Source organism: Schistosoma mansoni, chromosome 6 (genome assembly GCF_000237925.1).
Source record: "Schistosoma mansoni strain Puerto Rico chromosome 6, complete genome".
In the NCBI taxonomy this organism is placed as follows: domain Eukaryota; kingdom Metazoa; phylum Platyhelminthes; class Trematoda; order Strigeidida; family Schistosomatidae; genus Schistosoma; species Schistosoma mansoni.
Window position 1 is genome coordinate 12,160,356 of NC_031500.1, and position 23,814 is coordinate 12,184,169.

General features: G+C 36.3%; 3 protein-coding genes across 3 annotated transcripts in view; 1 reads left to right on the forward strand and 2 right to left on the reverse strand.

The window, feature by feature from the left end:
• The window catches only part of Smp_176170 (hypothetical protein), a gene marked incomplete at both ends in the record, with an annotated part of 30,779 nt that overhangs the window by 3,582 nt on the left and 3,383 nt on the right, over positions 1-23,814 (reverse strand). The gene's annotated exons all lie outside the window — the stretch shown is intronic.
• Positions 4,796-7,521, forward strand: Smp_176160 (venom allergen-like (VAL) 28 protein; the record flags this gene model as incomplete). The annotated part of the gene is made up of 5 exons (XM_018798278.1): positions 4,796-4,981; positions 5,586-5,725; positions 6,179-6,266; positions 6,613-6,707; positions 7,482-7,521. The coding sequence occupies 5 exons, from the start codon at positions 4,796-4,798 to the stop codon at positions 7,519-7,521; spliced, it is 549 nt and encodes a 182-aa protein (XP_018653235.1).
• Positions 11,524-14,896, reverse strand: Smp_120670 (venom allergen-like (VAL) 5 protein; the record flags this gene model as incomplete). Its single annotated transcript, XM_018798279.1, has 4 exons — positions 11,524-11,622; positions 12,692-12,779; positions 13,491-13,630; positions 14,798-14,896. The coding sequence occupies 4 exons, from the start codon at positions 14,894-14,896 to the stop codon at positions 11,524-11,526; spliced, it is 426 nt and encodes a 141-aa protein (XP_018653236.1).

Below are 23,814 nucleotides of genomic sequence, written 5' to 3' on the forward strand. Positions count from 1 at the left end.
ATCAAGTGATAGCATGTGTGGTTTGAGTTGATGACAGCTGACTGACTCGTCTAGTTGGATGCATGAATCGTGATACGATTTGGACACCTCACAAACCACCTTTCTCCCATTGATGTTGAACGGTTGTGGTTTGTTTAAGTCGATTGATGTTTTTGTGGATGAATGCAGAGTGAAATCGATCAACATTATTCCATGTTATTGGACATCCATTTACTAATGTTCGTTTCACATGTTACAAATTCCCGATGAGATGTGGCATCGAAATTCGATGTTGATTTTCACTGAATATGTGGCAATTGTAGTATGTGTTATAGATATTGCTTTCCCACATTTTGAGCGTCAAGGAATTGTAAACTGAAGATACGAATCAACGATGTGGAAATGATTTTCTTTCTCATCCTGGATTCCACTGCTAGCCACTACTCATCTTTGCCTAGTATGCTTGTGAATTTAGGCTATATCTAGACGATACGCACAGCATGCACATATGCCAATTAGGGACCTACTAGTTGCAGTCCTAAAACGTCAATGGGAAGATTCAAACAAACTTACTTACTTATGTTTATTTCTTGTACATATAATTGATATATACATTATCAACTACTGGTTATAAATACACGAAAACATCAATCGACTTCAACAAGCCACATCCGTTCAACATCACTGAGAGAAATGTGGTTTGTGAGGTGCTCAAATCGTATCACGATTCGTGCATCCAACTAGACGAGTCAGTCAGCTGTCATCAACTCAAACCACACATGTTATCACCTGATATCAACTATAAACGACAAAACACGTCACTCCACATAACTGCCAATATCACACATTACACAATCTTAATTACAAGACGGCTAAATCTGAATAAAATTTCATGCAACTATCATTATTAATAATAATATATATATTCTGATAATAATAAATACAGAATTCATACTAGTTTACAGACATGATCAATTTGATATAAATAGCAACAATAGATGTAGAGAACAAACCATGTGTTATAAGATTTTTTTAAGTTCGCTAGTTCAGTCATTGTTAAGTAGTTTGTTTCTGACATGTATCATGGCAACCCCATGCATTAGCAAGGAACTATTAATTTTTTCTTAAAAGGATAGCTTGATGATTTATGAACGGTGTTATTTAAGGTTATTTCCTGTGCCAGAACTAATTATCGATAATTATCTACAATTAGAGAAAGTAAAATTAAAACAGAGAGCACAACAACAAAGCAATGATTGCCTAATTATGTCGGTCAGGTTTACCATTGTTCATGGTACATATTATTCAGATAAGTTAAGGTTACTAGGGACAGTGTTAACGTAAAGTGACAGCAGGCAAGAGGTTAAAGATTTGAAATTCCTATAATCTCACTTGTGGAGTAAGATACAATTAAAGGCTCTAGAGCATTTGATGCATTCTCAGAGTAGCAGTATGCATCAATGCAGCGAACAAATAATGGGTGTGATTTTATCGTACGGATAGATTGGTAAATTATTTCAGAGTCTAAAAAATCTATTGGATAAGTAATTCATATAAAGATAAGATCTAGAGTACTTTTGTTTCTCCAGTGACAAGCAGTTACAAATGTCTTAATGAAACGTTTCTGCATATTGAATCGCTTGGTTGGATGTAAAGGATAGCTTATTAAGTATTTTGAAGAAGAAGATAAGATTTAGTTTGAGTCTCCTCTTCCATAAAGGGTCGAGCCCAAGTTTATTACATCTAGATTTATAAGTCAGGGTACAGTCAGTTCCAAGAGTACGAAGTGTAAATCGTCTCTGTACTGATTCCAGCCTTAATTTATCTTTTATGTGCGTACTACTAAGAATGAACGTGCAGTATTCAAGGAGTGGTCGAACGCAAACTTTGTACATTAAAATACGTTATTCATTGTTAAAAATGTTTCGCGTTATGTAACCTATAAGGCGTTGAGACTTGCAAGTCTGTATCAATATCAAGTCGTAGGAGTACCTAAGTTCTAATTCTACTACTGTATGCAACCTAGATAACAATTCACCATCTATGGTAAGATCTAAGTTGAATGATGTATCACCGAAGCATAGCCATCCACATTCAGCTGTATTAAGCTCCAGATGCTATTTTTGCACCACTGTGCTACCTTGTTAAGCTCTGTGCTGATGCGATTTTGAATATTGTTCAGCTCATGTGGATAAAATGAGTCAACTGCTTTAGGATCATCTACATACAGACGAGGTTTACCCACACAAAAACACTCACAAATATCATTGATAAACACTAAAAAGAGCATAGGGCCTAAAACACTACCTTGTATAACACCACTTCTAACAGGAACAGCGTTCGACAATGAAGAGTTAAATTTATCTATTTGATGTCGGTTATTGAGGATGGAATCAAACCAACAAAGCAACGGGATTTAACCCCATAAGATGCAAGTTTACATATGAGAAGTTGGTGGTTGGCCATGTCCAAGGCTTTAGAAATGTCCAGGTTTAGCACTAACACCAGATATTCTTGGCTAAGAAGAGAATAGACTAAATTAAAGAAGTCAAAGCGACATGTCATACAAGATCAATTTTTAAGAAATACATGTTACGTATCATTGATACATTTTTCAGTCAGTAAATAGTTGGATAGTTTGTCACTAATAATTTTTTTCATAATCCTAGAGATAACTGGAGTAATATTTATCGGCCGATAGTTGTTCGTGTCAGTCTTATCTCCAGATTTGTAACGTGGTATGATGTACGCGGTTTTCCAACAGTCAGGGTAAGAACCTGATTCCATAGAGAAATTAAACAGCTTAAGGAGAAGAAGTGGAATATCTGGACCACCACACTTGTAGATAAATGATGAAATCCCGTCTGCTCCTTGATCTCTCGAAGCCTTAGGGGTATTTAAAGCCTCACTAATTTTCAAGCATGTTAAGGAGATAGATTTTATTCAGTTACTAGTCACACAAATAACTCTTGAAACAGCTCAATTTATGGATTATTTGCCATTTGCAAAATTACCACTGAAAAGGTCTACTATAGTTTAAGAGTTGTATATAAAACTGTTATTACGCAAGATGCATAGTGCATCAACCTTTTAAGTTGATTTAGCGTATTTATCGAAAAAGAGAATTAAGTTTTGCACTTTTGAGCTAGTGTTAAGTGCTAATAGCTCTTCATTAATGGCTCTCAATCTATGTTTCTCTTTAATTTGGTTAAAAATTGTTGTTATTTGTGCAACTGCCGTGAAGTCGTTTGACTTATAATAACGTTTCTCTAGGCGTCTTAGTTTATTACGATAATTAGCTGGTATATATAATTCGTAAGGTTTACTAAACCTGTACGTTTTAAATGGTGCATAGGAATCTATACAAGAGTTAACAACCAAATAGAATATGTTGATGGCTTCTATGAGACTACTACATGTGAATAATTCATCCCAGTCTGAGAGTTTAAACAGTGAGTGCAAGAGGTCCCAGTCAGCATGCTTATAGTCTCTATATTGGAAGTTTTTAATTGGTCGGTTAAAGGAGGAATAGATGGAGAGAGCATAAGCTACTATCTTAAGGTCACTGCTTTCAAATTCGTTGTATACTTGTACAGATAGTGGAATGATATCTCTACTAAATATTAGATCAAGTATATTATCACCCCTTGTTGGGGTACGAACCCACTGTGACCAGCAGTGCATGTTAAGGATTGCCGAAAAGTAATCATTACTTGAATGACAATTACCGATACTTCAGTCAATCACAGAACAATAGAAATCGCCAGTGATAACCTCAGCACTGAAGTTTAGAGCGGATGCATGTATAAATGCACTGATAAAAAGATCATTCACATTATCCAAACTATCAGGAGTTCTGTACATACATCATAAGAGAAGATTATGATCCAGTGTGTTGATTGATATCCAGACCGATTCTGGTAAACTATTCAAGACACTGTCTTCAAAATCGTTACTTGTTAGGGTATCCAAGGCAAATATCAGTCAACCATATGTGTTTTGTCACGAAGCATGAGTCAACATCGAATTTCGATGCCACATCTCATCGGGAACTTGTATCCTGTGAAACGAACATTAGTAAATGGGAGTTGAATCTAATTCATTCCCTAAAATATCATATACATGGGGAAAATCTCATGTTCCACATGCCATCGTGTTGATCGATTTCACTGTCCATTCATCCACAGAAACATCAATCGACTTAAACAAGCCACATCCGTTCAACATCACTGAGAGAAATGTGGTTTGTGAGGTGTCCAAATCGTATCACGATTCGTGCATCCAACTAGACGAATCAGTCAGCTGTCATCAACTCAAACCACACATGCTATCACTTGATATCGACTAAAAACGACAAAACACGTCACTCCACATAACTGCCAATATCACACATTACACAATCTTAATTACAAGATAGCAAAATCTGATTAAAATTCCATGCAACTATCAGACAATATTGTGTTTTGTCACGAAGCATGAGTCACTCGTGAATCATAATCCCACAAACTGATAATCATTCCCACTTTAATGTAGAAACCCTATGAGTAAACTTCAATCAAGATTTTCTCAATACCATCGTCTTGTGTAGACACCTCCCTTTAGCCTACTGATTCATACCTGATTACACGATGATTAATATTCTACACAATTATAATCCCACATTCATAAGACAAATTGACACTTATGAGTGTTTAGTTTAGTCTAGTCACCATGACTTATTTTGATTAACCAGATCTCACTGTGTGTATATATATGTTAGAGTAAACAAGTGATTGTTCGTAAATCAGATAAGCTGTGAAATTCTGGTCACATCGAAATGTCTTCCAATTCCAATTTTTCATCAGTCGTGTTGTTGCTGTGTTTACTTGTGTGTTGCTGTGTTCATGCGAAATTGGATGATGCGATGAGAAATGAGTTGTTAACTCTTCACAACGAAGCAAGACAAGCTGTTCGAAATGGTCAGCTATTCGGACAACCGATAGCAGTCTCCATCAAACCACTGGTGAGTAGAATGATTGTTTATCTTGAGTGTTCTGAGTAATTATGTTTTGATTGATACAAATTGATTTCAGTGTGCGTTTCAACTAGTCTCACTGTGAACAGAGATCAAAGATGAAAGAGCTAGAGAGAGAGAGAGGGAGGGGGAGAGAGAAGGTGGTTGATCATGGTTGACTACAGGTATTATTCTCTTGACAACTGAAATGAAGTTGTCGGTGTAATGTGTTGCACAGTAGATAACTCACTGATCGAAATCATTGTATGATTGTAGACAGTGTTCTTAGCTGTGTATTTGTTTGTGTTTGAGTGAATGTGGTTAGTGATATGTAGGTTGGAGAGAATGGTGCGTGATAGACAAAGGAACTTCGTTCACATGGTTCACATGAACTCATAACACACAAACAATTTGTTACAGTTTCTGACTGACTAGTTGACAAAACGAAAATCTCCTAATTATGTCACGTCAAGGTGACGGCACTGATGACAACGAGTCACATTTCATACTACTTCATTCGTCTCATCGATTTTACGTAAATAAAGCAATGATAACATCATCAATTGACTGAATAACCGATTGATTTGCTCATTAATTGACCAAATGTTTACAGAAATGGAATGTGGAATTGGAAAGGAAAGCACAAATTCTGTCTGATCAATGTCGTGTTGGACATGATACAAATGCTGATCGTCAAATACCGGAATTCCAATATGTTGGACAGAATTGGGCCGGAGCGACAGACATCAAAACGTAAGTGTCATATGCATTGTGTTAAATATATGAATGTGTTCAACTCATAAACTTGTAAGCATGTGTTCTGCATTCAAAGAAGTGTTATATCGATCTAATCGACATACATCAGTGATATAGGTGGTGTGTTGAGATAATCTGAATTTCGCATCCAGATATTCACATGCTTGTCGAAAATGTACCCACATCTGAGTGCAACAGGGAAACGGTGCATAGACAAATATCTCATATACCATGATTTACTAAATCAAATATCCACAATCGATGGGCATCATCATCATCACAGTCAATCAGTGTGTGGTAACCACATGATATTCATCGACGTGCACACCTGTGTAGTGAGATCCTTCTTCTTCTTCTTCACATTTAAATATGTGATAATATTCTTGTAATTGACTGCTCATTTTTCCTAATGTTTCGATTGTTTGCTATTGTTTGTTCATTTCTATCAAGCGGATTTCAATTATGGTTGGACGAATACAAGAATTATGACTTCTACACGAGAACCTGTCGTATGGGTCAGTGTGGTCATTATACTCAGGTAAGCATTAACACAACAACAAAGCATTCTTGTTGAAGTAACTACTTCAGACAAAGTCGTATAGACACTGGTTAGTAGTGATATTGTGGTCGTTTCATGAATCAGTCTGACATAGCTACGTGTAGTATCCAACTATCCGTTGTCACATCCACACAAATTGTAAATGTTGCAGTTTTCGTTAGCACGCTTCTTGTCTGTGTTAGAAAGACGATTTACACTCTGTCCAACAAACCAGTTCTTTCTCATCGTTGTGATCTTTGACTGTTGATTTATGTGAACGAGTTATGTGACTGTGTTCTCTTCCAACACACTACTCACTAGCTGACTGTCCTTTTGTTCATTGCAGCTTGTTTGGGAAGACACTACGGATGTTGGATGTGGTGTTACGGACTGTCCGAATTTCCCATACGGACTAAGTATTGTGTGTAACTATGGTCCTGGGTAAGTCATAATCAAGATCATTTCTATTTGCTTGACTGATTTGTGACCTGTCATTCCCTGTATGATTACATTCTGATCGGATGTTGTTTGTAGTGGAGTTCGATTTGGATGTTGTTTACCAATATTGCTCATACACTCTACATCTATTTGTCTACTCAAACTCTCGTTGCTATCTAAACAAATATTTGTTATCTTGTAAATTATTGCCTAGCATCTTTGATTCCGTGACAACAACTGCCTATTTTTGTAAACCAACGTAAATCATTCAGTTGGTATTGTTTGTTTGAAACCTCCCTATTATGATTAGGACTGTAGTTGGTCAGTCTCTCAAATCATATTTCATCTGTTGTAGTTACGTTTGTCATGTAACTGAATGGTAACGTAATCGACGATGAATCAGTGGTCATTAACAAATTACTCATTGTTGAACGAACTCAACTCTTGGGAATACGAATTTCACCATATTTTACAATCAATTGAATTCATATGAATATGAGAATGGATTTTCCATTACTCATATTTCACAGTGTTTGACATGATGATGAATATCTCCTTTCAAATTTCTACGTATAATCTGCCTACTGATATCTACAAGTAGTTTCATGAATATCATCAACAATTGTTGATGATTTTGATTGTAACCAGTGTGAATATGTGTGGATGTTTCAACTTTAATCACAATAATAATAAATCAACATGAGAAAATCACTGATGAACTAAGTCTCATCGTGTCAATTCACTTACTCAAGTCTCATTTCTCTTACCTGATTTCAGAGGCAATTACCCTGGACGCCCACTGTACAGAACAACATGAAGAATTGTTGTGTACCGAAATCAATCATTATTGCAATTGTCTTTTTTGCATTTCATATATCGTATCACTCCTGTACACCGGTGAAAATCGTCCAATTCGTATGTTTGTTTTCAATTGAAGTTATCTTTTCAAAATAACAATCCTTTGAATATCAGACTAATTCTTGATGTCTTTTGATTTCCACGTTTTGTTACTGTGTGACCGGAGTGTCCGTTGACCAATGTCTTATTGCCAGTAATTATTTCATTGCAAGTTGTGTGTCTGCTTACTACCGACATTCATTTCTGTCGAAAAATTAGTCAGTGACATAGCTTGCTTTCACATGCATAAGCTTTACTCCTGTATACTGTAATTCTGGTGTAAGCTACCTTCTGTATCACCACAAATGGATGAATTTATAAAGTACATGTAAATGAAATAAATTCACTTCACTTTCCAATTTTCATTTGTTTGAACGGAAAAGTGATCAATTTCATGTGTTTCAGGTGCCACCCAGTGACCAATCAATTGAAAATACATCTGATCCCTAAAGGAGGTCAGTCACGGCTCGGATAACTCAGTGGTAAACTCTCTGATTGTGAAACATGGTGATATGGGATCGAATCAGTCAGGTAGCCTCAGTCCCCTCAAGATTACAGGTAGACCTTACTGACGAGTGCTAAGTAGCACAAAACCTAGGTCCAAGAACTCCTGTCGACCACCTACAACTACCATCCCATCTCAACATAGTGCACGCAATGTCGATTCACCTAGACTAGTGGTCACATTGCAACGTGGTCGATAGAATTCGATCTGCACCAAGAACGAACTGACACACATGACATTGACCACTATCCAGTGATCAATCAATTGTATAAACATGGAGTATTTGCTAGTTACCATTAGGTGGAATAATCCGAGGTTTGTCTCAACACCACTCATTATATTGAAAGTAGGAGTGCGGAAACATGAAGTCAAATGTCGAGTTTCATGACAAGGTGATATCGAATGTATAAATGTTGAGAGCAATAAGATAATTGAAGGACTACTTTCTTTCCACTTCGAAATCCTGTTTCTTCACATTCGACCCCACAAATAGACGTAACTCAGTTTTACCATGGTATTTTCAAATATCGGTAGTTGATATTTCTGTCATGTCGGAAGTCAGTATGTTTGAATTCTTAGTACACAGAGAGTTTATCTTACAGTTGTGTTGTGTAACAGCTTCCCTGATCTGTCGTTAGTAATGAAAACATTTCTTGTCAGTCATTATGTGTGCTTCTTAGTAGAAGCAGCATAACTCAAAGACTATCTATGTCTTGTATATACTTCTATCTCTTTTCCATTCAATGCATTATTAAATAAACGACACTCGATAATCAATACGACAATACTCTACGCTTCATACACTAACAATAGACTAGATAATACATTTTGGCATATCACACTACGATACTAGGTTCGAGATAATTGGCCAGCAGTCTAGATCACTGTTGACATAGACGAACCAGATAATAGAGACAGTGGTTTATTCACACACAGTGAACACAGAGTGGTAATCAACGAATAACAGAAAGGAATTCACAATGTTTCATTGTGCATAATACGTTTAGGAATGCTGATTATCTATCTTCGTCTTAGTTAATCAAATCATATCAGTTTCATATGTTGACCTAAATAATTGATATTTTTGTGAAACAAATTTGTGGCCATTTCACGACACAGTTTACTGTAATCTAACATCGAGTGAAGTAGATAACAACTTCTGTGTATTGTTTTGACTGAACTTTTGTTTATTATCGGTGTCTGTTTTATATAGTTTATGGCTTGAACAAGCACTAGTGCAGGAGTGTCAGTAGATTTTGGAGGGACAAAATCATCATCATTTCAATGCGTTGAAAGTATTTGCAGAAATCGACTTGATCAACGGTTATGTAAATACCTGCTTGTTACAGTAGAGTTAATGGTATGTCATATAGTAGTCGATCGTGAAAGTGATGAGAGCAATTACAACTTGCAAATTCGGTATATAAAAATTTAGGGTACAGTCGTAGGACAAGATTATTCCTTTTAGTATGTCCAATCTAGGGAGTGCTCATATCAAGGTTGTGATGAGCATTTTGTACGTCAGATGGCAATACTAATCAGGATTCTGTTCGATGACTTTGTCAGGTGACACTGGTCAGTGCTCATAAGCCGTAAAATTTACTTAGCCTATCAGTAGTGAATAATGAAGCAGATGTCAATCATCTCAAAATCATTCCACAACGAAATCAGTTTACACATGAATGTATACTTTCGTAACCATATCCTCTTATTATTTTGCATACAAACATCCACTTCTTAATCCACGCGTCGTTTTCATGGATTCATGAAACAGTACTCGCATCCAATAACAAGACAAATTTACAAACGTTTCAACAAAACGTTCACTGCTGTACATGTTTCATAAGCAAAGAAATGATTAATCAGTAGAGAAATATTTATCTTAACTAGTGACGGATGTGTAGATGCACTCCAAAGTTGATAAATGACGCAGTCAACAAATAGACCATAATAGCTCACACACAAACAACTGCGAAAATAGAAGACATTAAGAGCATCGAGAAAATTGGATACATTTAACCAAAATACCGAAAGTTGATATCCCAACAAACATTCACGTTCCAAAGTGGTTTGGAATACCGATTCTTCTCCATGTGATCCTTCATGCAGTTCTATACGGCTTCACTCCAAGTATATTGCCTCTGAAATAGGTTAAGCAAAATGGTGAGTTAGTAAGTCGATCTACATGAATGATTTGGTCTTATCGTTAAGATTAAAAAATGTTTGTACATCCAGACTTACATCATCCGAACCAACTTTCGCGGACAATATTCGTAAACATGCATGTGTATATGACTGTTCAGATTACACAATGAGATTTGAATGAAGACATACTCACCATGTGAAAGAATGAACTATTAAAACCTTGGAAAATTCCTTTCGATATTCACGTGACCTAATGTGTTTTCCATATTCAGTGTAATTTCTATACACAAGATTAAAAATTTGTTCAATCAATTAACAATCTGGTTCATGACTGGTGTTCACTCCCTGCTCGAACACTTGTAAATCAGATGGGAAACGTCAACTTTAACTTTATTATTGTTACAACTAAACTTTATTCATTCAGTGGTGATCCATGATGATCGTTAAAAAAATCTTGTATTTTTGTGACAGGATTTGAAGCGTGATGATAATAAATAATGGTCCATGTAACTACGAGCATAAGTTGGTGAAGAGAAAGAAATGGTCAGTCGTTGATAAGTTATCTGTTATCGAACAAATATATGTATAGTAAGCAAAGATGGATAGTGGCTAGCAGTGGAATCCAGGATGCGCGTTCCGCCCTATTTGGAGCTCGTCAGCTGGATGTACCTGCATTTCAGAGTTGATGTCCACTCTGGGAATCGAACCCATCACCTTTCGCTTCAAACATCATCGAGTTATCCACTCGGCCACTGAGTCCTGATAGCCACTTGCTTGTTCGATGGAGTGAAGTTTAAATTCATTTAGTATTGTTTGTTTGAGTCTTCCCATTGATGTTAAGGACTGCAACTGGTCAGTCTCTAATTGGCATATGTGAGTCCTAAATAAGACGGAATGTGCGTCCTGAATTCCACTGCTAGCCACTATCCATCTTTGCTCACAATGCTTGTGAATTAAGGCTATATCGAAACAATACGCACAGCATGCACATATTCTAATTAGAGACTGATCAGTTGCAGTCCTAACACATCGATGGGAAGATTCAAACAAACAATACTTATTGAATTTAAATATATGTATATATTCATTGTTAAGATAATCACAGAATGCATGCTTGTAGAGTGGATGTTAAAAGGCTTTGAAATCAACTGCAATTGCACAGTAATCAGAACATATTTCTTCCACATTGAAGTTGTATTTTTCAATAAATCTTATATTCAACATAACGGAATAAAAATCACTCAGGCAAATCAAATTTATTATGACGTTCACTCACCCAGGACCGTAATTGCATATGACATTTAGATTAGGCAGCATATTTTTACATTCTGTAACACCACATCCAAAATCGGTAGTATTTTCCCAAATAAGCTGATAAGAGAATATTTGGAGGTATAATAAGAAAACGAGATTTATGTGAGCACGATTCAATGTCAACTAAACGTTGATACTTTCTCTTCAGAAACTGATCAACGTCTGTATCACACTAACAGTTTGCATGATAATAAATTGATTGCATATCTCCTGATATCCACTCGAAGAAGTAGTGCATCACGGCAAACATTAAGATTTATCATACAGGACTTGTCAATTTGATCTTAATTGTAGACAATAATGTTCAAAATGAAGACGAATTCGAAGTAGTCAGGATTGATTAGTATACGTTTATCACTAATAGGCAAGACAATTGCGATGAAAAACTATCTACACCTCAATATTGCATTACAAACGAACATTCTCATTTCATTATGTCAACATGATGAAATGAAGTGATTGTGAATGTCCAAATTCAACTGTTTGGTTTGTTTTTTCTGTCTTTCACATAAACTGACTATATGGTGGCATAAACATTCAGTAAGGAGCCATTATTCGGAAGTATCATTACATTCACACGAGTCATCAAAATTGATCAATCTTCATATACAAGAAATATGAATCATCTGCATATATATAAAATCAACAACCAACGCGATTATCAAAGCATGTACCAAGTATTGCTGACACTTAACAATGAAGTAGGACAACTGTTATACCACTTAAAAGTCAATTTGAATACCTGAAATAGACAAATGCAGTAAAGAGCTTTCCGGTCAGTCACCAATTACTTTGAAGATATGTGAAATTCACAGACCGAATATACACTATGATTCGAGTGAAATCTCACCTGTTTATCATTCACTTAATTCTTATGAAAAAGAGCACAGAGAAAAAGACATTCCATCAACAAAATGTTGATCATTCAGATACCTCAACATGAATAGTGTGTACCGAGCCTAGGGTTCTTCAAATTTCCATTCATTTGACAACGAATATTCGGATACCACGAGCAACCATTGTTGATCTGCTTTATTGCACTGCCAAAATATCATCAGTCGGTGTTAATGACTTACAGAGAATTGCATATTGCAATGAAAATAATTATTGTCGTTTCAATGCTTACCTGAGTATAATGCGTACACTGATTATTGATACAAGTGTTTGTGTTGTAGTTATAATTCTGGGATTCATCGAACCACATTTTAAATCCACTTCATATAAATGAACAAATAAAAGACGATGCATATACGAATTCGAAAATTTGAAAAAAGTTGACAGTTAATTACAAGAAGTATAATCTCACTTGTCAGTTTTTGAATTTTCTGAATATACTAAATGAACCACATATTTCGATAGTCATGGGGCACTTGCACTAGAAATACGTAAGATTATCTGTTGTTCTCTATTTTCTTAGAGAAATGTGTCTACATCCTGATATACGATCGTCTTATCACCCCCCCACTTACGTGACCTATTACATTCGGCAAAGTCTCATTAGGTTGTAGCCTTATCGAACTCTATGAACTCTGCGTTAAGATGCGATTTTGATCAGTGTTTTATAATAGTCACTTCAAGTCATTTCTCTATTGTTTCTGTTCCATCCTAATTCATATCACAGCCTCAATTAGAAGTTCAATTTATTTCTTCATTTTTTTAATAATAAATTCACATGGACCGTGAGAGGTGGAATTGTTCAATTGAGTATGTTTAAGAAATTCTATCGTCAGTGTCCTCATTTTGTTTACACCATACAGATATTTGGTGGTTTCCAGGATATAAACAAACTGAAATGGTTAAAATATGTTATCGATTCTGATTTCTACCAAGTAGATGAGTAAAATATTTATAGAAACGCAGAATTCATGCTTTAATTTCTAAGGGCTGTAGTAATCCATATTTTGCAAAGCACAAGTTAAACTCACATTAATAATCGAGGTGTAAGAGCCCAGTTCTGTCCGACATATTCAAATCCCGGTATTTTCCGTTCTTCATCCTTATCATGTCCTAGTTGACATTGATCAGAAAAATTTTGTGCTTTTTTTGCCAATTCCGTATTCCATTTCTGTAAATATCAATTTATTCACTTGTTAAATACCAATGGAAAGAATTATATAATTTGAAATTTGAATCTTTAGCATCACTGTCATGATACTGAAATAACATGTGTCGGTCATTTGTATTTCGTCCGACAGTCGGTCATCAACTGCGAAAGTTCCCCTCCGAATCTCCTGAGTTAACTTACTTCAATATAGAGTGATGTTGAGATATGTAAAGACTGTGGTATCAGAGCGGGCAGCACCAATCGTGTGTATCATTAAAACCAAATGGAAATGCTGAAAACACTGTATCCATTGATACAAACATAAGGCTCATAGTATACAGAAGAATACACAAAGCAAGTAGACAAACATGAATGTTCATAAAACCAGATTCAAAAAGTGTAAGAAGCAAGACAACGCACTTCGAACGTAATAATTCTTGAATTTTTCACGTCACCAAGGTTTGTCCGTCAGTCATAGTTTTGAAAGTGTGAGCCAAACGGTTGATTTAGATTGCCAACTTTCAAATGTCTATTACACCAACCGAAAATTTTATTTACCTGACAGTCACAAATCCTCAATAAACAAATGAGATATTTTCTACCAGTACAACGAACGGATGGAAACCGAATAGGCAGCATTATGTCGAGGCTCGATGCTTCATTGAAGTGGAGACTTAAACAAAATTTAATAATTTCACTGAAACACTAAGTAGACTATCGTTTTCCTTCATCGACATAACGAACATACACGATCATCCAGCCATAAAATACATAACTTTTTGCCCATTGTGAAGATGGTCCCATCTTAGCTAACGAATCTGGTATCAAGGGAGTAATTTTGATTGAAACAGCTTCAGTACATTGGTTTTAATAATCTGAAAGTAGACTTAATAAAGGTCCAACATTGACTGGAAATTTCAAGTTATCGGTTGACCAACCTGGATAATAAACATTGCAACAAATTCTGAAATTCAAACAACTGAGCTTACAAGGGAAGTTTAGTTATAGTTAGCACGTTACCCAACACAAGAGACAAACCATGAACAGAAGTATTCTAGTATCCCACAACGTAAGAATAACACGTATCAAAAATTCTACCTCAAAATAACTGATGGACACACTTAACACATACTGTAAATATAAACACATCAATAATAAATAAGCAAATTGAGTGAATATTCTACTTACCAGTAGATTCATGTGTCTAGCTTCAGGTTGTCCGGGAATGAGACCATACTTCACAGCTTGCCTCACAACATTGTGCATGGCTATGAAGTAGTCCCGCATCGTTTCATTAACATATGCGTGAATACACGAGGACGTAAATAAACATGCCAGCAATGAGATTGCCAACAAGTTAAATTTCAAAGACATTTGAGAAGGATTGGAATTCCACTACTGTTCAACCTAACGATCAAATAGATCTTTGCTTATATAGTCACGATAAGATCCGGTTGGTAAACGCAGATGAATGTGATTTAACAGATCACCAACACATGTCAATTATTCTCACGAATTCAGGGTTGTTTCAAGGGTGTACTTATCTTCAGGATAGTCAACTAAAATCATTAGTGCCAAAAAAGGTGTCTAAATAAGAAATTAAGAAATCGTAATCCCCCATGTCCTCACACATTATCTAGAATGAAATGTTGAACGAGGATTAGGAATGAGTATTGACTTGTGAGGTTGTTAATTATGATTGACTTTCATGTTGGGTAGTTCCCGATTGAGATATTGATTCGAACGTTTTAACAATGCGAGCCCACCTAATCTTTGTCGGAATAGACAAAGATTGAACATGGTGACGTGCTTACGAACACAAAACGAGTTGTACGAACACACTGTACACAGATGCACACATACGTTTCACAGATAATCGAAGTCACTCTGGACCAACAGCTAAGATCTTCCAACATCTATTATTTACAGAATGGTCGTGAGCAAGCATACACTGATGGTTTTCATAAACGCAGCCTATCATACTTGCTCCCTCAAATCCTCATGCATCATTTACAGCTTGTCAGTGTGAGTTGAAATCCTCATCGCTACCTACTTATAATCTGATTGGATTGTTTGTTCCAGTATGAGAATATCTATAAGCGAAAGTAATGAAAATTTGGGTCATGACTGTTTCTTTGTTTTCTCATACCCTACAGTCCGAGTGTAGTTGTCGTAACTTAACGGAATTTCGCCTTCTCGTTCAGTTCTTGAGTCACACTGAGGAGTATTATCATGACGGTCTTCGAAGTGCAACTACGGGATTATCCTTTACACGAAGTGGTTTTCGTTAGAATGATCAGCTGTCATCGGCACAGCAAAAGTAGATAGTGGTGCCCACGCATTATCTGTATATCACCGCTCCGGACGCAGAATGGACGTCTTAATTTGTCCTATCTTCTCATAAATCGAGGTGTTCGTCGGACTATCATGTGCATAGAACAAATTTCATCGACACGTGTATGTGTTTTGTTCGCAATTGAGATATCTTTTACATTTGTGCATATTAAGTTAGGTCACAATATACAAATGTCCAGTTTGTATCCATCCAACATCCTGATTTTGAACTTATTTCACTTGGAGTTTTGCATCACTTCACACTTCCCATAAATATTCAGTCGTTCGATTCATTTTGAATGACTTTTGAGCATATGATGTGAAGTATAGTTCACGTCTTGTAATATTCCAGGGTACTCACGTAATATTCACTTTGTCTCTAACTATGATAAACGTCTCTCAACACTCGTAAATGCGACAGATATGTTCGTTGAGTGTCTCCATAGACACCAAATATGTTATTTCGTCTACCATACTCAAACGTTGCAGTGCCTGTTTTGGGAAACACTTATTGAAGTTTTCTTCGATTCCAGATTCTCAAATATTTATAGTCAACTGATATCTTCTATTCTCAAATGGAGCTCAGATATATTTACCTAGAACTACCAATATGGGAATCAGTTCCATAAAAAATTACGATAGGCCTCATCTACATATGGAGCGTTCTGGCTTTCTGTGATAAACACTGACGCTTGATTGATAGGTCAGTGTCATTCCCTGAATCACCTATTGTAGCAGTAGTGAATAATGTGAGAAACAATTATCATCTAGTAATCATTCTACGATGGAGTGATTTGACACTTGGAAATGTGCCTGCGTAACCGGTTCTCACTACCACGGCAAATGTTTCGACAAAACGTTTAATGATTTGTATTTGAAAGAAAAAAGCAACCACTTAAACCAGTGTATGTTTAACCAATTGTTGTGGAACCGACATTCAGTCTGTTGCAACCAAACCCCCTATTTTTGACTGTTGAAAATGAGAAACCACTACAATCCTCCCGACGTGAAGTACACAGAGACTGGTACGAGTAGGAATTTGTTCACCTAGAAGCTATGACAACCCTAGTCAAAAACGCACTCCTTTACATAGACAGTCGTACATCAATGAAGTAACATCCGATTGATGATTTATTGTCGCTTTTTGTCTTCACATTTGTTTGCCATGCTTCTTTCTTTAGAATCCTTTATACCAGCAATCACAAGGCCACAAATTTCGATATGCAGCCGTTCGTCGAAATTATCCTTAGAAGCTCGTGTCTGAAATTGTGGTATGAACTCTTTAACAGCCTGATCGAGAGCACAAACTGACTTGTTGCGTTGTTCTCTTTCACGTGTTTTGAATGATATAACGCGAAACTGATCGGTTAGTCAGTGAAGAAGCAAGTTACTATATCACTGAGTAAACACAACTGAACTGAAACAATAGTAGTTTTGGAGTGAAACTAGAACAAGAAATCTCACTATTTACTTTCAAATAATGTTGACACTAGCATTCAGCATCACTAGCTGTTATGTGAGGACAGAACTAACACTGCCAATGGAGTAAACGTCAATTGTATCGTATTGAAATCTATTCAGAACTGGAATAGACCTTTGTACTTTGTACTGAAGTGAAATGAATTCAAACAGTTTAGTGTGCTAATTAGAGAGTGCGTCAAAAGTATTTTAGTGTCAATAGAGTTGTAGACTATGAACAGCATACAAACAGAGAGATAGACAGATATGTAGTGGACGTCGAGTCGCGATTGATTATGATCACCACTACAAGATGATCACGTGCCAGATTTCGAGTTGGATCCCTCGGTAAACCAAAAAGAGGCTGTTGAAGGTTGAATATGATATATTTGTTGGCGATCTCGTGGTATCGAAAGAATACCGAGATCGTGCCAAAGTTTACAGGCGGAACTACCGAGCGTACTCCAGTTCCTGCAGGGTCACAGGCAACGGAAGGTAAAGTGTCTTTTGCACACTTAAACATACAAGTATAGTAAAACAATCATTGATACAATTGGTTATAATAATAATTGTTTCCATTAAACCAATCGCGTTCTCGTCACAAAACTAGGTCACTACAATCTAATTACGGTGAATAATATCAGACTTGCTGTGATACATTTCATTCTATTTGACACTTCATGTTGTATGTTAACACTTAAACAACCAAAGAAAAAATCTAATAATTAACTTCCTGAACCACAGATATCAGTTAACATGATTACAATAACATTGCTAAAGTCATTTACATTTCACTAGTTAGGAAACTAGAAGTCGGGAATTGTCAGCTATTTGATCTACTTGCTGACAAACAGGTGAATTTCTAATCTCCATTGTCTCCATTGAGATATCTTTCGATTGCGTATAATGATTCTCAAATCCATAGTGAAGATGTTTGATATGCAAGAATACCAGATGCTCATTGAACTATTCGTGTTTAGAGAAATATATATCAAATAAATACAATTCTCCTGAACATTATCAGTTTTCAAACGTCGTTAGAAATACATTTATTGAAATGTAGAGTGATTAGCTTACACCATTCAATAATATCTTGCTTCATGACTTATATGCAGGTCATTATGATATTTGTACGAAGATTATTCTTTTCAATAAACTCTCTCCAAATTCTGAAACTAGAGTTTCGAATGAATGATCAAGTAGGTGGCTAGGTCTAAGGAAAAATACATTATTTGAAATTACAGTATATAAATTCAGTATTGTTAATTTTAAATGTGTTTACGTCCTCTGTCCTTATTCTCTTACGATCAACTCTTTTGCTTATTGTTTTATATTACTTATCGATATTCAGTAACTAATTGTATTCCTATCAATTTCTATGCGTACGTTGTAGTGCTAATTCGTAGTATAATACTTTAAAATATTCAAATATACTTATAACATTTACTGTACTCATCATCATAATTACTTTCTTTTGATCCCTGTAGCGGTTATTCTCGATTTTGTGCAACCTCTCAATCCTTATTTAAACGCAACCGTTTTCATATTAAGCAGAGATGGATAGTGGCTAGCAGTGGAATCCAAGACGCGCGTCACTTCGTCCTATTTGGGACTTGTCAGCTGGATGTACCTGCATCTCAGAGTTGATGTTCACTCTGGGACTGACCAGTTGCAGTCCTAACACATCGATGGGAAGATTCAAACAAACAATACTAAATGAATTTACGTTTTCATATTGTTTGCTATTGGTTCCGTTTCTGCTTATTGATAAACTGTTATCAAGTTTAGACTCAGCTAACAGCTGTCATTTGCACTATCATATGTAATATTTATTCTTTACGATACTATTGTAAGAAGCCCTTTTTATTTCAGACTTACAGACGCAGTTAACGCCACAGATACCTGACATGTTGAAATTTGTAACTAATTAATGTATATTTTACACTTCGATTTCGTGCACATCTCAATAGTGTGATTTAGACACCTCGATAGATTAAACAGTTTGTAAAATAAAATAAAATAAAGTTGTTAATGTTGTGATGACAAAAGTGAAGTTGCAGTGACATGCTTTTCTCGACGAGAACACGATTGGTTTAATTGAAACAATTATTATTATAACCAATTGTACCAGTGATTGTTTTACTGTACTCGTTTTTGTTTAACTGTATCAAAATCACTTCTCGCTCCGCTATCCATCTTGTTCATTCGAACGTTCTTACGCTCTGCTCTTCTTGCATGTAATCTTTAGCGTGCCTCGGTATTCATTCGATACCAACAGATTGCCAATAAATATACTTTATCTGGACCAGTTACAGCCTTCTGGTTTACGAGCTATCAAAGGAACCAAGTCGATTTAGGGAGCATAATCTTATTGTAGTGGTAATCATAGTCGATCGAGACTCGAAGCCATCTACAAAGTGTTGACTTGAATTGATCATCTGTTCACCCCAAAACACACTGAACGACCGTTGTCGAATATACACTCCTTGATATATACAAGTTTTATTTCTAGTTAGGTAAATTTCACTATGACAAAGTTATAATGAAGTCGAATGCTGTATGTTATGTTGAACTTAGTTCTCTTTGATTCAAAATCAGTTATATCATATCTTGAACCATCATCACACCGAATAAATCAACTTGATTCTGAGTGAAGTATTACACGGGAAATCAATCAAGCATTACATTGAGTATTCATCAAATTGAATTAAAACGGAAGTAATATTGAACAGGAATATCAATGAGTTGAAGGTGTAATTTTGATTTTTCATCCCATCATAGCAATATGAAAGTGAAGGAAGTGGATTTGTGAATGAATATCATGGTGACTAAATTGATTACTCATACTAAAGTCAGCTTGTTGGACAACCGAGAGCAGTCTCCATAAAACCACTGGTAAGTAGAATGATTGTTTAACTTGAGTGTTCGGAGTAATTATGTTTTGATTGAGACAAATTGATTTCAGTGTACGTTTCAACTAGTCTCGCTGTGGACAGAGATCAAAGATGAGAGAGCTAGAGAGAGGGTGAGAGAAGATAGTTGATTATGTTTGACTACAGGTATTAGTCTGTTGGCAACTGAAATGATGTCGTTGGTGTAATGTGTTGTACAGTAGATAGCTCATTGATCGAAATTGCAAACCTTATTGCATCGATGTGATGACAGAAATTTCATCAAATAGCATCAGACATTTACGGAAAATTTCGTCATAATTTGAGGACTAGTTTTACAGTAGTTGAGAGCCAATCATTGTTGGGTAGGTTAACAGTGTTAAAAATAGAAATTTTTCTGTAGTGTGTATGAGAAATCTGGTTTGTAAAGAGAAGTATGTTAAGTTATCAGGTTGTATGTGCCGATACGTTGGTTTGAGGAGAGATAGAAAAAGCTTCAGCGATTATATGCCGCCTCTGATTAGTGAATTTTCGATGAAAATATAATTTTTATAAATGATACGAACCAAACATTTTACAGAATGCATTAAACAAAGATAAACAGACAAAATTAAAAATGACCGTTTATTTTATTGTGCCGGTCAAGTCAATTGTTCATCACATAGTCAAACAAACCAACAGATTAGAATATCCGTTGTTCAGATAATAGGTGACAGGTTAAATGGAATAAGGAGTTGACATTTAGTTATTAATTATTAGTTGGCATGAGACAACTAATTGTGTTCCGTCACTCTCACTAATACCGTTTGCGTTTGCCCATATGTGAAAGGCATCACTTGTGAATTTTTCTCTATAAGAACTGAAACCACTTTAGTGGATTCTTGTGCCAATGAAACTAATTGTGTGGCCTGACCCACGTTTACTGTCGTCGCTTGCGGACATTATCTCAAGACCGCTCACGATGCTCTTCAACATGTCCCTTTCACAGGCTCAACTACCTAGAGACCGGAAAGACGCCATAGTTAGTCCTATATTTAAGGATGGTCAGAGACGGATCGTATCTAATTACCGGCCTGTTAGCCTGACCAGTATTGTAGTTAAGTTACTTGGAAAATTAATTCGGGCTAAGCTACTAAGCCACATAGATTCGTACAATCCGTTAACTCCCGAGCAACATGGGTTTCGTAACAAGCATTCATGCTTGACTAACTTACTCATTGCGAGAGAGGATTGGACAGCTGCCCTAGACAACGGCCAGTCTGTCGACGTGATATTCATAGATTTTAGCAAAGCGTTTGATAAGGTTTCACACTTAGGTCTTATGCAAAAGCTCTCGAGCTTTGGAATAACAGATGCTATACATGAATGGATAGAAAGCTTCTTATGTGACCGCAGACAGATAGTAAGGGTCAATGGAACTCTATCCGAATGGAAACCGGTCAAAAGTGGTGTACCCCAAGGCACCATCTTAGGCCCTTTACTTTTCCTTCTGTATATTAATGAACTACCTTTATTGCTTAAGTCGTCGACGTTATTGTTTGCGGATGATGTTAAAATCTGGAGAACAATAAGAAATGAGACTGATCGTTGTTATCTACAAGCAGATTTAGACGAATTAGTTAGGTGGGCTCATGATTGGGGCCTGGAAGTTAATTCCAGGAAAAGCGTGTTCATGCACATCGGGCACGATATTAGTTACCATTATACCATTAATGGTACATCTCTGCCACGCGTTCATGAGCACAAAGACTTAGGAGTAATTATAAGTCACGACTTAAAAACTACTACGCACTGCAATGCGGTTGCTTCCAAAGGCTTTCGCGCGCTATGGTCGCTTCGCAGAGCATTTAAATGCTTTGACGAGGAGATGTCTCGAATTTTATATCCCACCTATGTAAGGCCACACTTAGAATACTGTATCCAAGCAGCTAGCCCTTGTCTGATAAAGGATACTAAATCGCTTGAGCGTGTCTAGCGTGTAGGGACAAAATTCGTAAAGGGTCTTTCTAAACTCCCTTACAATGAGCGTTTAAAACGTCTAAATCTTTTCCCCATATCTTATCGTAGAACGCGAGGTGACCTTATACTGGCATTTCGTATCTTTAATTATGATCTGGGTGTTAATATGTCTTATCTTTTTGCTCCCTCCAGCACTAATAATCTCCGGGGTCATAGCAAGAAGGTTCTGAAACCGCGATCTAATAAACTAAAGGTGACGTCCCGTTTTTCTCATCGAGTGGTCAATGATTGGAACGCTTTACCAGAACAAGTGGTATCAGCACCATCAGTGAACATTTTCAAAAAGAAGCTGGACCTTCACTGGAAGGAAATCTGTCAGGATTAACACAGGTTCAGCAACCTACTATCCTTATTACTGAAGAATGAAGACTGACTCTATTGAATATAATTCTTAATCTTACTTGTTTTCGAGTTTGCTGAAGTCATCTTTGAATTTTGGAATGTGCTTCAAACAAAGTTTGTGTTCTTTCACTCTCACGTTGTAGTGATGTCTCACTTATAAATTTATTTGGCATTACAACCACTACATTTAATCCCGTATACAAAAATTCGCTCGTTCACATTAGCTTCATATCTTTGATTCCTACGATTTTGCATCTTCGAATATGTTCGTTCCAATGCATACTCTTATATTTTGATGCACATATGCCAACTAGAGACTGACCAGTTGCAGACTCTAAACACATCGATGGGAAGATCCAAACAAACAATACTAAGTGAATTCAAACTTCACCCATTTGCATAAGCAAGTGGCTATCAGGACTCAGTGGCCGAATGGATAACGCGATGGCGTTTGAAGGGAGGGTACTGGGTTCGAGTCCCAGAGTGAACATCAACTCTGAGATGCAGGTACATTCAGCTGACGAGTCCCAAATAGGACGAAACACACGTCCTGGATTCCACTGCTAGCCACTATCCATCTCTGCTTACCATGCTTGTGAATTAAGGTATAGCGAGGCAATACGCACAGTATGCACATATGCCAATTAGAGACTGACCAGTTGCAGACTCTAAACACATCGATGGGAAGATCCAAACAAACAATACTAAGTGAATAACTAAGTGAATTCATTTCTGTTATTCGTTGATTACCACTCTGTGTTCACTGTGTGTGAATAAACCACTATCTCTATTATCTGATTTGTCTATGTCAACAGTGATCTAGACTGCTGGCCAATTATCTCGAACCTAATATCGTAGTGTGATATGTCAAAATGTATTATCTAGTCTATTGTTAGTGTATGAAGCGTAGAGTATTGTCGTATTGATTATCGAGTGTCGTTTATTTAATAATGCATTGAATGGAAAAGAGATAGAAGTATATACAAGACATAGATAGTGTATGAGTTATTCTGCTTCTACTAAGAAGGACACAATGACTGACAAGAAATGTTTTCATTACTAACGACAGATCAGGGAGGCTGTTACACAACACAACTGTAAGATAAACTCTCTGTGTACTAAGAATTCAAACATACTGGCTTCCGACATGACAGAAATATC